Genomic DNA, 13,762 nt, shown 5'->3' on the forward strand with positions numbered 1-13,762 from the left:
TAATAAAATTAGATGTTGCACGAGGTCGAAGAAGTCTTTCGTTGACAGAACAAGAAGCTTGCAGCAGCACCAAGTAAGGCCCTGAGTGTAGTCAACTGCATGATGTATTCTTCTGTACAAAGCGCTCGAAATGCACCAGTTCATTTCAGTTTGTGTCTAGTGCAAATGCAAGATCTAACACAAGTTCGGTGAGTCATCTGTAGTATGCTCCAGTAGCTCCCCAGACGGGTGACTGAAAGAAAAAAGACTGGCCGATTGTTCGTTCTCGTGGTACAGTTGACTCTGCTTACTTTCACTGTGTTTTGCTCCTTCTTTTCTATGTGATTTTTTTTTTTTTTTTTGCTGATTTCTATAGTTGTGTCGGCAGAAAGTTAAAGCTGTCGGAACTCAGGGTAAGGCGCAGCAACATCTGGATCTGCTTTACTCGCATTTCCATGGTCCCTCCTCAACAAGAGAGAACCCTGAAGTGTTGCCAATTTTGCCATTGGTGACCTGTAAGCAATTATCAAGAACATCTAACTGTGGGGCCAAGGCACCGTCATTTACAAACCGTCAACGGTTGGGAGCAGAGAAGCCATTGTGTCTTTACATTCAGGCCATTGACCTCGGGGCTGAATTATTGTTTGAATCCCCCAGCATTGAAAAACATGTCATCTCATACAATGATACAGCGATGCTGTTTACATGTCAATGTGGTTTGTCAAATACAACATTATATGTTTCTTTAGAGTTGGCCATGTATTGTATGGATTCTCTGCCCAACCGAATTACAATAATCAGTCATCAAAGTAATCAGCATGCAAAAGTTGCATCATACAGACAATGAAATATCAACAAAATTCTACCATATGAGTGAAATTCTGTAAAAATAAATGTAATAGGCATTTCATATATGCATCACTCTGGATGAAACATGGTGAAACAGCAGTCTTTATGTATACCACTGGCTACAAAAAAAGACTCTTTTAAAAAGATGGCCAATGATTGAAAAGTGTAATTTGGTCAGGGCTGCCATAAATACATGTCCAATTAAATAGACAAAAGAAGAAAAAAAAGAACAGTTTCTTAATAAAATCAAAACATACAACATCAAAATACAACTTAAAATGTAATTGTGTACAAGACAACGCATTAGAATGGTTGATGCTTCAAATTTAACACTTACATTTGGGTTTCATGAGAGTCGAACAGAGTTTTTGAAGATGATAAAAATCAAAACTATAATATAAAAAAAGAACATACTTTGCTTTTGTTGAACCCGGTACCACAAAAACTGCTTTTTCATATGAGTAACAGGTGAATAAATAAATATAGAAATATTTATTTAGCGATACAAGAAGTCACATCGAAAAGAAACACAAACATAGAAAGGAAAAGAAAGACGAACACAGTCACAGAACTGGGGAGGACTCTCTACATACACGTCTCTATGTCCGTTAACGTCAAATGTACCTTGCAGTCGTCTATCAAGATTGAGTTGTTGCGAGTGTACACATTCTGGTTGCTGTTATTTTCCAAGAAGGATTGTGTCTTTGCCATCTCAAACTCCTCCATCCGGGCCTGTTGGTCGAAGAGGTCCAGCTCGTGCTTGGACAGGTGGTACACGATACCTGCTCCATAGGAGTCCCCAACCACATTAACGGAGGTACGGAAACGATCCCTGCATGTTGAGGAGGAAAGTGGTGCAAAAGATACAGTATACCATTATACCGAGCGACCATTATTAAAGGTTACGTGGTATGGAAGTTACGTAGCAGAAGAACGAGTAGCAAGAAAGTCCATTAAGGACAATGAAACATTACTTCAAAGTTTTCTGAATCTGCTTGCTTGATTTACAGAACATCATTTTACAGGGAAAACACTTCCAGATGAATCCAATATTCGAACGAAGGTTGTTTAAATAATTATATTATTATTTAACGATAGCAAGTTTTGTCTTTTAGCTTTTTAGGGTATCATCTATAATAATAATGGTCCAAGAAAAAAAAAAAAGAAAATTCAGATTCTGTTTTTTTTTATCCTGCTGCATAATATGTTCAATCATTCTGACTGGGACACTGCTCCTAAAACCTGATTGAATAACGACCAGACGATACACACGCCAACATCTGAATAAGGGGAGTACTGGCACTTATCTTCATTTCCACTTCAAGTCCTGGATACAAGGCCGATATAAAACTTTTTCAACGTATACCGTGATTTGTAGAAATGTACAATGGTAAAACAAACAGGACTTTCAACCAGCAGACCTGTGTTCGTATCCCATGGTGTTGTTGAATGATTTTGAAGTTATGTAGTGATTTTTGTGTCATATTTTCCGTACTTATGTTGCCTTGTTTGTGTTTTACTTAGTTTATGTATTTACTTCAAGCCCAACCATGATGTTTTCCCTTAAGCTAACTAAGTGGTTTTGTTGTCTAAACGTGTTCTTGTTTGAATTCACGACATTAGCCACGTGTTTACTGTGACAGTAGTGGTATGAGAACGTGTAGTCTATATGCAGCTTTAGAAAAAAGATTTTAAGCATCCAAAGAATTGTTGGGAAAATTAGAGACAATATGGCGGGCAGAGTTTTGCTTTGAAGCTGTTATTTGCTAAAAACCCACTGAGCATGATTTGTTTCTCATTTTCTCAGATTTCTTAGTTTTGTTGAAATGACGGCACATTCTAAAGAAAGAAAATATTGATTTGGTCTTATCCAGGGATTTTTGAGGGGTATACAGATTGGAAGTGTCTTTATGTTTTCAATAAAAGCATTTGTGTTGACGGTGAACTCACAGCAGCCAGTCAACAGCGACCAGGAGGCTGATGTCCTGGGTGGGCAGCCCCACCGCCGTGAGGATCAGAAGCATGGTCACAAGTCCAGCACTGGGGATACTGGCTGCTCCAACACTGGCCAGGGTGGCTGTCATACTAAAAAGGGAAGCAAATTCAACTCTCAGCAGGAGGACAGAACGCACTGCCACTAAACCCTTTTAACATGCATGCACTGTATTTCTAATAAAAACGGTATGACAACAACGTCAACATTTGAAATGACTCACCCAACTCACCCAACACCCAAAACGAAGTGTATGAGTAATATAGTGCCTGATAAGTAAGACAATTATCTTAAAAATTAAACATATCATGTGAAACATATCCACAATGGTACGAAAACTATAGTTTTATTCAAGTTATGAGATATAAACAGGAACAATCCATGAGCTTTACTGTGTTTAAAAAACAATTCATTTTGCTGGAGGTCTTCACTGCACAAATGCTTCACCATTATTCATGGAGGAAGATTATGATTTAATATATTATCTTTATTCGTTGGCTCACGCGGATTTAAAAGGAAGAATTTGGCTAATTCACTGCCGAAATGTAACCTTGCAAATGTGCTGTGATGTCTGCATCTGGAGCCGCATTATCACCTGACAGTTATAATTTGGCCCCAGTCGAGGTTAATCCCATTCATCTGAGCGATGAAGATGGCAGCCACAGCCTCATAAAGCGCCGTGCCATCCATGTTGATGGTGGCGCCAACCGGGAGGACAAAGCGGGTGACCCTCTTGTCGATGCCCAGGTTCTCCTCCAAGCATCGGAAGGTGACGGGCAAGGTACCGGCACTGCGGCAAATGAAACAGGAAGAAATGTTGTGATAGTCACGGACAGGATTGCAGTCGGGTTGTTTGCAAACTCTGCACCCAATTTGGCAGGAAATGTTTTGCAGACTATAAAGAACTTCACAGCATAGTGTGTCTGTTGAGAATTAATCAGACTGGGTTGCACTTGACATTGCACTAGTTTTTAAACTTTTCATACGAACATCAATCCACTCTGAACTTTGGGAATTTATTCATTGTTCATTTGTAAAATAAAACAGACTAATATAGGCTAAGGCCTTCATGAGTTTCACTTCACCAAAGAAGCCAAAAGTTATTCAAGTTTGAGTTCACTTTAAGGCTGAATCTCATGGAGAAAACAGCAGTTGTGGCTCAGCAGTTGTTGTGTATGTTTTTGCCTTATAATTAACAAGTGTTTCTGGCACATGGCGGACAGCGAGCGGGCCAGAACTTGACAGTACCAAGCTCACCTCAGGAGGGGAAAGAGTGCATCCACGCCATTAATAAAACATCTGTTCAGGGAAGTGATCCCACACGGAGGCAAAGTGAGAAGCCAATGATGGCAAGACTACTTCATTGTTACCATTTGAAATGAAGCTTGCATCCGTTATTTACCATATGGCCACGGAGGAAAGGGGAAATGTGAGTAATTATAAAAACATGCAGCACACTGTAGAGGCGCTGAGCTCACTACTGTCAGAATACTCCAAGAATGATAAGCAGGAACAGAAATCCCTCATACCTGGACGCTGTTCCAAGTGCCGTGACCCAAGCTTGGAATATCCCCATGAAGAACGTGAAGGGGTTTTCTTTTACGATCACAAAATATATCAGCGGAAGGAAGATGCCTCCGTGGATGATCAGGCCCACTATCACAGTGACCATATACATCCCCAGCTGCCTCGCGACCATCTCCAAGTCCGCAATGGAGATGATCTTTCCACAGATGAGGCAGGCAATACCAAAAGGGGAGTACCTTAAGAGAGACACAAGGTGTTTGTCATTAGGATTACATTTTTATGTTGTATCTGCAAGTATATTTAAAGTGTTTTGAATACATTGAGGAGGAGTGGTTTGGAAGTGTCAGTATGCCAGTAGTGGACAGCACTTACCACATAATTGCGCCAACAAGCCTCATAACAATCTCATTCAGGACGTTGAAAAACTCCAACATCAGCTTGGCCCTTTCCCCCATTTTGCCCATAATTACTCCAAAAGCGACAAAGAATCCAATCAAACCTGTACAAACACATAAATGTGGATAAACTTAACTCGTCTTAGAGGAAATAAATAGCCTGAAATATATCACAGCAGAGAGATGTAAATGTCTCTTGGTGTGTGCAATAATACAAAAAAAATAGGAAATTCTGAAAAGTAAAAGAACTTCGGCAATAAAATTCATTGTTACACCTGCCAAGGAGGTTTTGTTTTTGGATCTGTTTAGGTTCAGGTGGGTGGTCTTCTCTAGTTAGTATTTACTTGAAAATGAAAAAGAACTTTTCAGCTCTGCAGTGGGTGTGTTTTCAGACTTTTCACCTACCTAGGACATTCATCCCTCCCTTGAAATGGAGCGACCTTTTAACTGTGAATTGTGGGGGTGCTTTGGTTCTGTTAGTGGGCACTTGTACTTTGGTGGCTACTGTTTGGATCTGGAAAAAGAAGCAGAGAAAAGAACAAAGAGTTGGAGCAAGTGACATATGAATCAGATATGATGTGGTGAGTGCAATCTCTCTGTGAGACTCCTACCTGCTGAAAGCAGGCCTGCACCAAGTTCTCTGGGAAAAGATTTCGGATGAGATCGAAGAAAGCGTCCATGCTCGACACATCGTCGTTCTTCTTTCCCTGCCCGAGGTTAGCCTTCAGCTTGGGGTTACCGGGATGGATGACCAGCACCAGGATCACTCCCAGGACGGCTGCGATCACCGTCGTCGACATGTAGTACACCATGGCCCTGGTGCCTAGGCGGCCGCTGGATTTGGCATCCAAACCCGCTAGTCCTGTTGGCATCGTATGTGTTAGAAGAAAATCAAGGTCAGTGCGCAGTATTGAAAATGTTTCTCTCTTTATCAGATTGTGATGAAGTACGATTTTTAAATGTATCTGCGCATTTTCATGCTCTTTTGCCCCAAAATAGAAAGCTGCAATATTCTGCATTATTTTAAAATCCCTCTCTCTCTCTCTCTCTCTCTTTTTTCTTCTATTTAATTTAGTAAATAAAGTAGTTCCCTATTATATACAAATGCAAAATGTTTAGCACAAATGCTTAACAATATTTGAAACGCAACATTACCATTAAGTTGATCAGCTGCCTTCAAGAAACAGCTGCTTCCAGTCAGACCAGCTTGCAGCATTTGAACTGTGAAACCTCCACCTCCACACATACTGTAAGGCCTACCTCAAATAGATAAGTGTTGATTTGGTGACTGTTCTCGCTGTGAGAACATATTGTGCAAATATATTGGAAAAACTAATTCTGTACCCAACAAAATTCACATGGCTTGCTTCCAAAGAGAGATGACTCAGACAGAGACTCTGCTTGAGTACACAAGAAGAACATTTCTACACTTTAATTTCACATTTGTACGGACAATAGGACTAATCTGTTGAATTTGTTTTCCAGTTTGACAGCAAGTGATTGTAACACTGTTTCTCGACTTTGTCAACTGTCTCAGCCTCTGGAACGGCACATAATGAATAACTGCAGTTTTCAACACATGAATTGTTTACTGATGGTAATTGAGTTTGTAAGGAAGGCTTTGCTAGTTGTGTGAACTATCAAGGTTGTGGAGACTTAATGTTGAAAATGTATGTGCACACTGTAGCCTACTGTGGACAATGTTTCGAAATATCACATATGCATTATTATTAAAACAAATACAAGCTTGTAAAGCAAAGTTGTACTATATATTATAAGCGATTTGACGTGTGACCACAGGTATTTTCAACAAAAAAAATATTACAACATGAATACATTTTTTAAAAACAGGTCTACTGTGATCTAGATGCACTTGAACAGCACTGTACGTCACAATCAAAAGAACATACGCACATAATAAACTAAATGTTCAAATGAAGGACAACCATGTGCTCTTTCATTTCTATAGATGTGCATTTCAAAGGGAATGTTGCCAACACAGTATACCGGCAACAAAAGGTACTATATCTAAAATACTGTATATCAATAGATTTTGTCGTTTGAAAATATGTTAGCATTGTACATTTCTAAAAAAACACGGATACGTTAAATGCCTATATTTCTTCACTACAAAATACACCATGCAGCTAACATTGTTGCCTAAACATTGAACTACTTTGTTAAAGTTAGAAAAAAGATCATGGTTTGTGTTAAAATAGTAAGATAACAATGTAACGTAGCAACTCAACTAGCAAAATTAAATAACAACCGTCATTATCAGACTTTCTTTACGTAACGTAACATGTGTAACAACGTTACGTAAAAAGCGTAAAGTCAGCGCAGACTTCTAGTCAGAGGTCTCAGGTGAGAGTCCACCCTTAGAGGGCTTTCTGGCTTGTTACAGCCTACTTGTTATTATATAACTTTCAAACACGGGCGCTCAACATACTATGTCCCTTGCTCTGCTCTGCGCGTGTTTCTTTGTGCTACGTCAGTTGCTGTGACCAAATACAAAAACATAGACATTCAACGTATCCATGGTTTGTAGAAACATACAATGCCAACATTTTTTCTTGCCGACTGGATTGATTTGGTTCGAGTTTTGCCTTTTGAAGTAATATGATGTCCATGTTCTCACTAAATATATTTTTTAAGTGAGGGAAAAAAATAAATTAAATATGCTTCTCGTCCTTCTAACAGGTCTTGTTTATACACAAAGTGCCTGAAGAAAAAAACCCGCCTACTCTCTCATCTCTCCCGTTGCAACGCAACTCTCAGGCAGCAACAAGTTGCAACATGCGACCTCATTTCAGCAAATTGAGCAGAACGTTCGCAGCAGCCACTTTACCAACTCACCCACCTGTGACCAGACTGGAAACAACAAGAGGCAAAATAAGCATCTTCAGCATCCTCATTAGGATCTCTCCAGGGAAGGCGATGATCATAATGACATCAGGAGGGAGAGGCGATATGTGCCGCAGCAGCATTCCAGTGATGGAGCCCAGAAACACACCTAAGCCAGCGAGAAAACACAAATCAATTACAAAGCGCGGTGACTCGGAGCCATGAGATACTAACCCTGAACGCTGAAGGTGTCTGAACACGATCATATCAACTTTGTGTGATAAATATAATCTTACTTATTGCTCATTAGAGTTTTAAAATAACAACGCAACCTGTTGAGTAGCTCCTCACGTCAGAGTTTTCACAGAATCATTTGAATGCACTATACTTTCCCTTTGAATGCTGAAAACAAGAAGCTATGAACCATTTTCATATTCGAATGGTATTTAGCAAAACCTATTAGCGTCACGTAGGGCCTTTCAGCAGTTACCACCTCAGCAAGAGGGTCCTGGAATGAAGTTTGTGTTTTTGCTATTGTGGGGGTGGATTGTTTGCTGATCCTCCAGGTTCCTTCAACAGTTAATTTCCCATTGGTGTAAACATAGAGATAAAATAGGAGAGGAACGGACATTCTCATTCAAATCGAGGTAGCAGGATGGTCAGAGCAGCGGCCATTTCTAAGTGCACTGTTGCCATTGCGACCGTTGTAGCGGGATAGCTTTCGTATAAACTAAACTGACGGAGGTGAGGCTTTGCCGTAACGACTAAAACAAGCAGTGGAGTAAATAACGTTACAAAGCACAGAGAGCCAGAGTAAATGAGTGAAATTTAACAACGTAATGCGTCATCCACACCCTCTCGTCACAGCGTAGGAAAGCACGTATCAGTGACAACGTTGTATGACTTATTTTCTGTAACCAGTTTAGCATTAAAGCAGAGTGGAATTTACACGCCAGCTAGCTAGCTGGTGGACAGCTGATTGGTTAGCTAGCTTGATAATTCCACCATGCTTTAATGCTACTCTGGTTGCAGCAAATAAGCCAAACTAAATAAGCTGCCTAGCTAACTAGCCAGCCATCCGTCTCACCTGAGCTGTGTCCCAATGAGCTGTGAGGACACTTGCGTGTTGTCACCGCAACAATTGTCTTTGTTTAATCAAATAACCATGTAAAACTGTTCAATGTCCGTCCTACTCTAATTCTATTTCTACTGGTGTTTGTTCGTCTAAGTGTCTTGGTGCAGTGATGGACTGAACAATCTATCCGGACTGTACTCTGCGTTTTGTTTAATGCATGCTGGGAAAGGCTCCAACCCCCAAGAGTGTAAGTAAAGAATGGATGGATTGTGGATGGGAGTAGCAGGGTTGAAACGACTTACCCAAGATCGTGAGAGTGAGAACCATGTTCTTCATGATTTTATCACACAGACTGCTACATACGCTCTCAGAACTTTCCACTATGGGCTCAAGGTGGCTCCCGTCCATCTTAACCTCCACTTGCTTCTGCATTTTGTTGGCACTGAAAAAGGCAAAGAAGAATGAAAAGCTGGTATAAATTATCAGCCGAATGTTAAGCTCAGATGAGACATAAACACGATGAAGGAGGCTGAAAATAGAGATGGGGTTAGACTAGAATTAGGTGAGAGAACTACCTTCTAGTAGAAATGTTCCATTATTCCTGAGTATGAAACCAATAGAATGCTAGAGACTTCCAGCCTGGTTGTGCATTCTGGTAATGTTTGTTAGTGGGAAGCCAGTGAGGGATTACATTGTTGTCACTGCAACTTCAAGTCCTACTGGTTGGTCAGGGCACCTGCACAGGTAACGGTGGGATCTTGGGGGATAACGTGGAGCTCTAACGCATTATATCCTAGTAGTGCGATCATGTGCACTGGAGGAGACACATCTGTCTAATATACCCTCACCAGGCTAACAGTAGAGTTAGCAGTGACAAATCGGCAACACACAAGGTATTGATGATGGTATTGATATGCAATATTTCTATTTCGAAAGTGTTCACTTGTTGATTAAATTAAATGCATTCTGCATATACTCTGCATTCTGAATGCATGCAAAGTTGTAACAAGTTTGCAGATGGCCTTTTATAATTAGTGACTGACATTCCCAAACAATTAGCACAGAATCAATAAAGAAAGCCTGTTTATAATCTGCATTTTAAACGACTTATTCGTTTTTACTCGATTTGATTAAACAGAACACCAGCTGTTACTCGTATCCCCCTCCTCTGCTTCTGCTGGATTTCTATGCATAGTCATTTATGATAATTTTTAGATATTGTTTCTGTGTTAAAAGGGTTTTTCCATCACAAGGAAATACACATTTTTTATGTGGTCAGTGATTTGACTTCATGCTTTCTGAGAGTTTCCAGGACTTTCATGGCTCAGAGACGTTCATTTCACACAGTGATCCAAACCATCCTTCGATCTTGCTGCTTCATCATCTCACCGAAGCAACAGGTACCTCAGGTTTGTTGTGGTTTGCCGCAAAGCCTCTTTGACTTAAAGACCAGCTTTCCCCTGTGCAGCCGATAAATCCTCTGCAGAGCACAGACGTGCACAGTTATGCAACAGCGAATGCCCGTGTCACTTGGACACTGTCGACCTTCGTGACTTTAACACCTGGAATATTAATGCTGGCAGCAAACACCACAGAAGAAAAGTTTCTCTCAGCGAAGGTGGAAATGTTTCCATCCAGAAAAAGTACTTCCCTTCAGGACTACACACAGTACAGATGGTCAACAAAGCTTTAACTATAGGCACTAAAGAAACATAATGCACTCTTCTTCCCACAGTCAACAAAACTGAACTTTAATAATCCAATATTTGAATAAGATTTTGCAGAACTGAAAGTGAACAGGGCACTCTTGAGGTGAGGGCAGAGCAACTGCCAAGTCAATCACACCTGTCTGATACACTGTGCTCTAGCATTAATTGAGACATAAGCCTTCTAAAGAGGGTAAAATTAGCACCTCCAGCACACAAGTGATTGAGTTATGCAACACAAAAGGGGCTTCCCAGGAGAAGTCAAGGTGTCACCATCACTCAGCCTGACCACTGTTAAGCAGGAGATTACAGATTTGAATAACAAACTTTAGTGTTATTTGTTTAGGTTTCTCCAACAGCAATGGACAAATCCTTTAAGACCAACATCAACACAAAATCATGGATGAGCAATGTAAGACAGTTTCGTACCAAACATAAGGACAGATTTAGGATTTACTTCTTACTTTTTTTCAATGCAAGCTGGTAATTGTACGCGTTTACCATTAACAGTCACACAAAATACACTCTATCGACATCTCTGCCTGTGAGGCTGATGCAAAAGGGTCAAGGGGCGAAACAAGACGGAGTGACAAATACATATGAAAAACATCTTAATTCAACTTATCAATAGGATTATACGGGTGTTTTTCCATTATACCGTTTACTTCCGCACACAAAAGGCCGCAGCTATTATTGCATACATCATACATCTCTTAAGGCAAAGCTGAATGTTATTTTGATGCCCCCCCCCCACACCCCTTCAGAACCAATGTTTTGGTGACTCATCTCAAACACTACGACCACATCACTATGTGCTACTAATAATGCTTACCAGTTGTTCTGTATGTTGCTTTGGATTGAAATTGTATTTGTGGAGAACTACTGCACAGCCTTCCGCGTCAGTGGAAAAAATAACAAAGTCATGACTCGTGCATTAGTAAATCCAGTCAGAACCTCCAAAAACTCTTTTATCCCTTCAGACAGGGCTCGTCACTCCTTTGAAATATCTGCAGATCACTTCTTTCGCAGCGTTAGATGTCTATTCCCACATCACAGATCATTCAGCCTCAGGGTGGTGCGTAAAGGTAAACTGACTCCTGGAGGTCTGACAGGAGTCTCCCAGACCGGGAGGGTGGAGTCAACCTGCTGAGATTAGCAAGGGGGTGAAAATCCTTGTTGCTTTCTTTCTTTCTTTTTTTCTTGGTTTCATTTGTTTACTTCTCCTTCCAGCGAGAATGATTTACATTTGCTTTGGACGTCCAATGAAATCAAGTCACAGAAGGTTCTGGATGGGTTAAAATAAGTGCTGAGAGTTGTGTTAGGTTCTTGCTTCACTGAAAACACAAATCGTGTTTGGATATTTCAAAAAGCTTATTTACTTAGATTTCATGAATTAGAGAAATAAAACAAAACAATGCATATTCAGCAGGGCAATTCTTAAGCGTCCGCATGCTGAACTTGCAGAGCAGATATTTATAAGTGCATGGCTTGCAGGTGTTTTTTTGTACAGCCCCTTTCAAAAAAGGTTTGCCAGGAGTTTTAACACCTCGGCTATGCATATACCGTATTTTTCTCAAATGCTGTTATTAAACAGAGTCAAGTAACGCACTTCATGATGGCTGATCAAATGTGTACTGTTCATCTGTGCTGCCATGTGGAGAATTTAAAATGATTTACTGCGATTTGTGGGCAAACAACACAACTAAGCTTCTCGCAAAGCGAGTGATTATTTTGTAATCTCAAACGGTTTCATGCTTCATTGATATGTGAGCCATGGAAGGGATAGAAACAACTTTGTCAGGTTCTCATTTCAAGTTTAGAGCATTCTTGTAACTCATTGGCTACTGGTCTGACAACGGATAAGCCTCTGGGGGCAAGGGGCATATATATATATATATATATATATATATATATATATATATATATATATATATATATATATATATATATATATATCAGGGGTTCTGGTGAAGCCAGATGATATCCAGGCCTAGACTTCCTTTTCTGTGCATTGCTCGCTGTTTCCAGCTTGAGACTGGAGTCGGAGTTATGAAACGACATGTACGACCAGATTGTTTCTGAAGTAGCCAGTTAGTAAGCTCATTTTAAACCAATAAAAACTGAAATCATCGTTGGACGATTTTGGATAATTACCCAAGATTGCATTTTGGCCATGCGTTCCGCGTCTTTTGCTCCAACGTAATTGGTCAATACTACTCGGATCACAGACGGAAAACAGATGCTTCCAACACCAAAATGTTGTTCTGTTCAGATTCTGCATATGAGTGCACAACCTGTTCATGGAGATTAAGTTCACTCTAAAACATAACTTACAAAATAACCTGCAAAAAGCTTCAAGGAGAACTCATTGAGTAGAATAAGAGTTGATTATGTGAGCAAAACAAAACAAAAAATAACTGATTGCAGCTTTTTCCTCAACACTTTTTTTAGTATTTAATCAGAGATCAATTATGACTTATGTTTGGGTATGTTTTTGTATTTCTCACTGATTTTAATGGTTTCGGCATGCGTGTGGCTGGTCATTTCTATTACTCGGCTTAAACCAACATCAGAATGCTTGAGATTACTTTATAATTGGGATGAAGGCAAATAAAAAGGGAAATAAAGCCAAGTATATACTTTTCATGATTTTATAAATCACGTGTTTGTCGTCTTCCAATAACATGACCCTGAATGTTTTGCCGTGCCGCTCCGCGCTCTGCCAGCACTAAATCCTGATTTGAGTTGAGGTATTTGCAGTGGTGCGGCTATTTATTGCTGCTTAGTCTTTGAGTGGCCTCAGTATGATACCACTCTTCCTGGCTCCTTTTAGTTTCACAGTGTGACACGGCCATTGGACGTGAAGTTATTGAGGTTGAGTTGCCATGGCAGCATTTATTCCTAAATGTTATGTTGGGACTCTTTATATGGACAAGATGATTACTGAGGTGCAGGTTGTCATTGGAGCCATTTTAACATTTTGACAGTCGTCATGCTCCTATTTGGTCTCTTATTATAGGTCAGTCATGGCGTGCAGCCTGTTAAGAAGGCTTTAAGCCTTATAATTTAGTCATTGAAATGGCAACTTCACCATGTTACTACTTTATCGTTTGACGCGGGAATCAAATAATTGTTGAGCCACAATTAAAGGAGAATTAAATGCCAGCTGTCTAACTGCAGGACGAAGGACTATTTAAAAAAATAGCTGCTGTAGGAAAGAGGCGTATCTCTGCAGTTTTGCCGGGTGAAAGTGCTTTAAGTGAGTCACACTTTCTACCGGTAAGGTGTGTGAAGATGCCCATTGCTGCGCTGCTCTCAGAGCTGGGACGCAGAGGAAAAGAGTCAATCTAAGAGCACATGGCAGAGCATTTGTCCATGCAATGCCATACCTTGC

General features: G+C 40.2%; 1 protein-coding gene across 1 annotated transcript; it reads right to left on the bottom strand.

Annotated features, from left to right (window-relative positions):
- Window positions 1–420: 420 nt before the first annotated feature.
- slc1a2a (solute carrier family 1 member 2a) lies at window positions 421–9,094 on the bottom strand (the record flags this gene model as incomplete). Its single annotated transcript, XM_079159179.1, has 10 exons — window positions 421–492; window positions 1,453–1,660; window positions 2,779–2,913; window positions 3,417–3,611; window positions 4,351–4,584; window positions 4,721–4,847; window positions 5,149–5,257; window positions 5,355–5,605; window positions 7,604–7,756; window positions 8,965–9,094. The coding sequence occupies 10 exons, from the start codon at window positions 9,092–9,094 to the stop codon at window positions 421–423; spliced, it is 1,614 nt and encodes a 537-aa protein (XP_079015305.1).
- Window positions 9,095–13,762: the final 4,668 nt, after the last annotated feature.

Source organism: Pholis gunnellus (genome assembly GCF_910591455.1).
Source record: "Pholis gunnellus genome assembly, chromosome: 1".
In the NCBI taxonomy this organism is placed as follows: domain Eukaryota; kingdom Metazoa; phylum Chordata; class Actinopteri; order Perciformes; family Pholidae; genus Pholis; species Pholis gunnellus.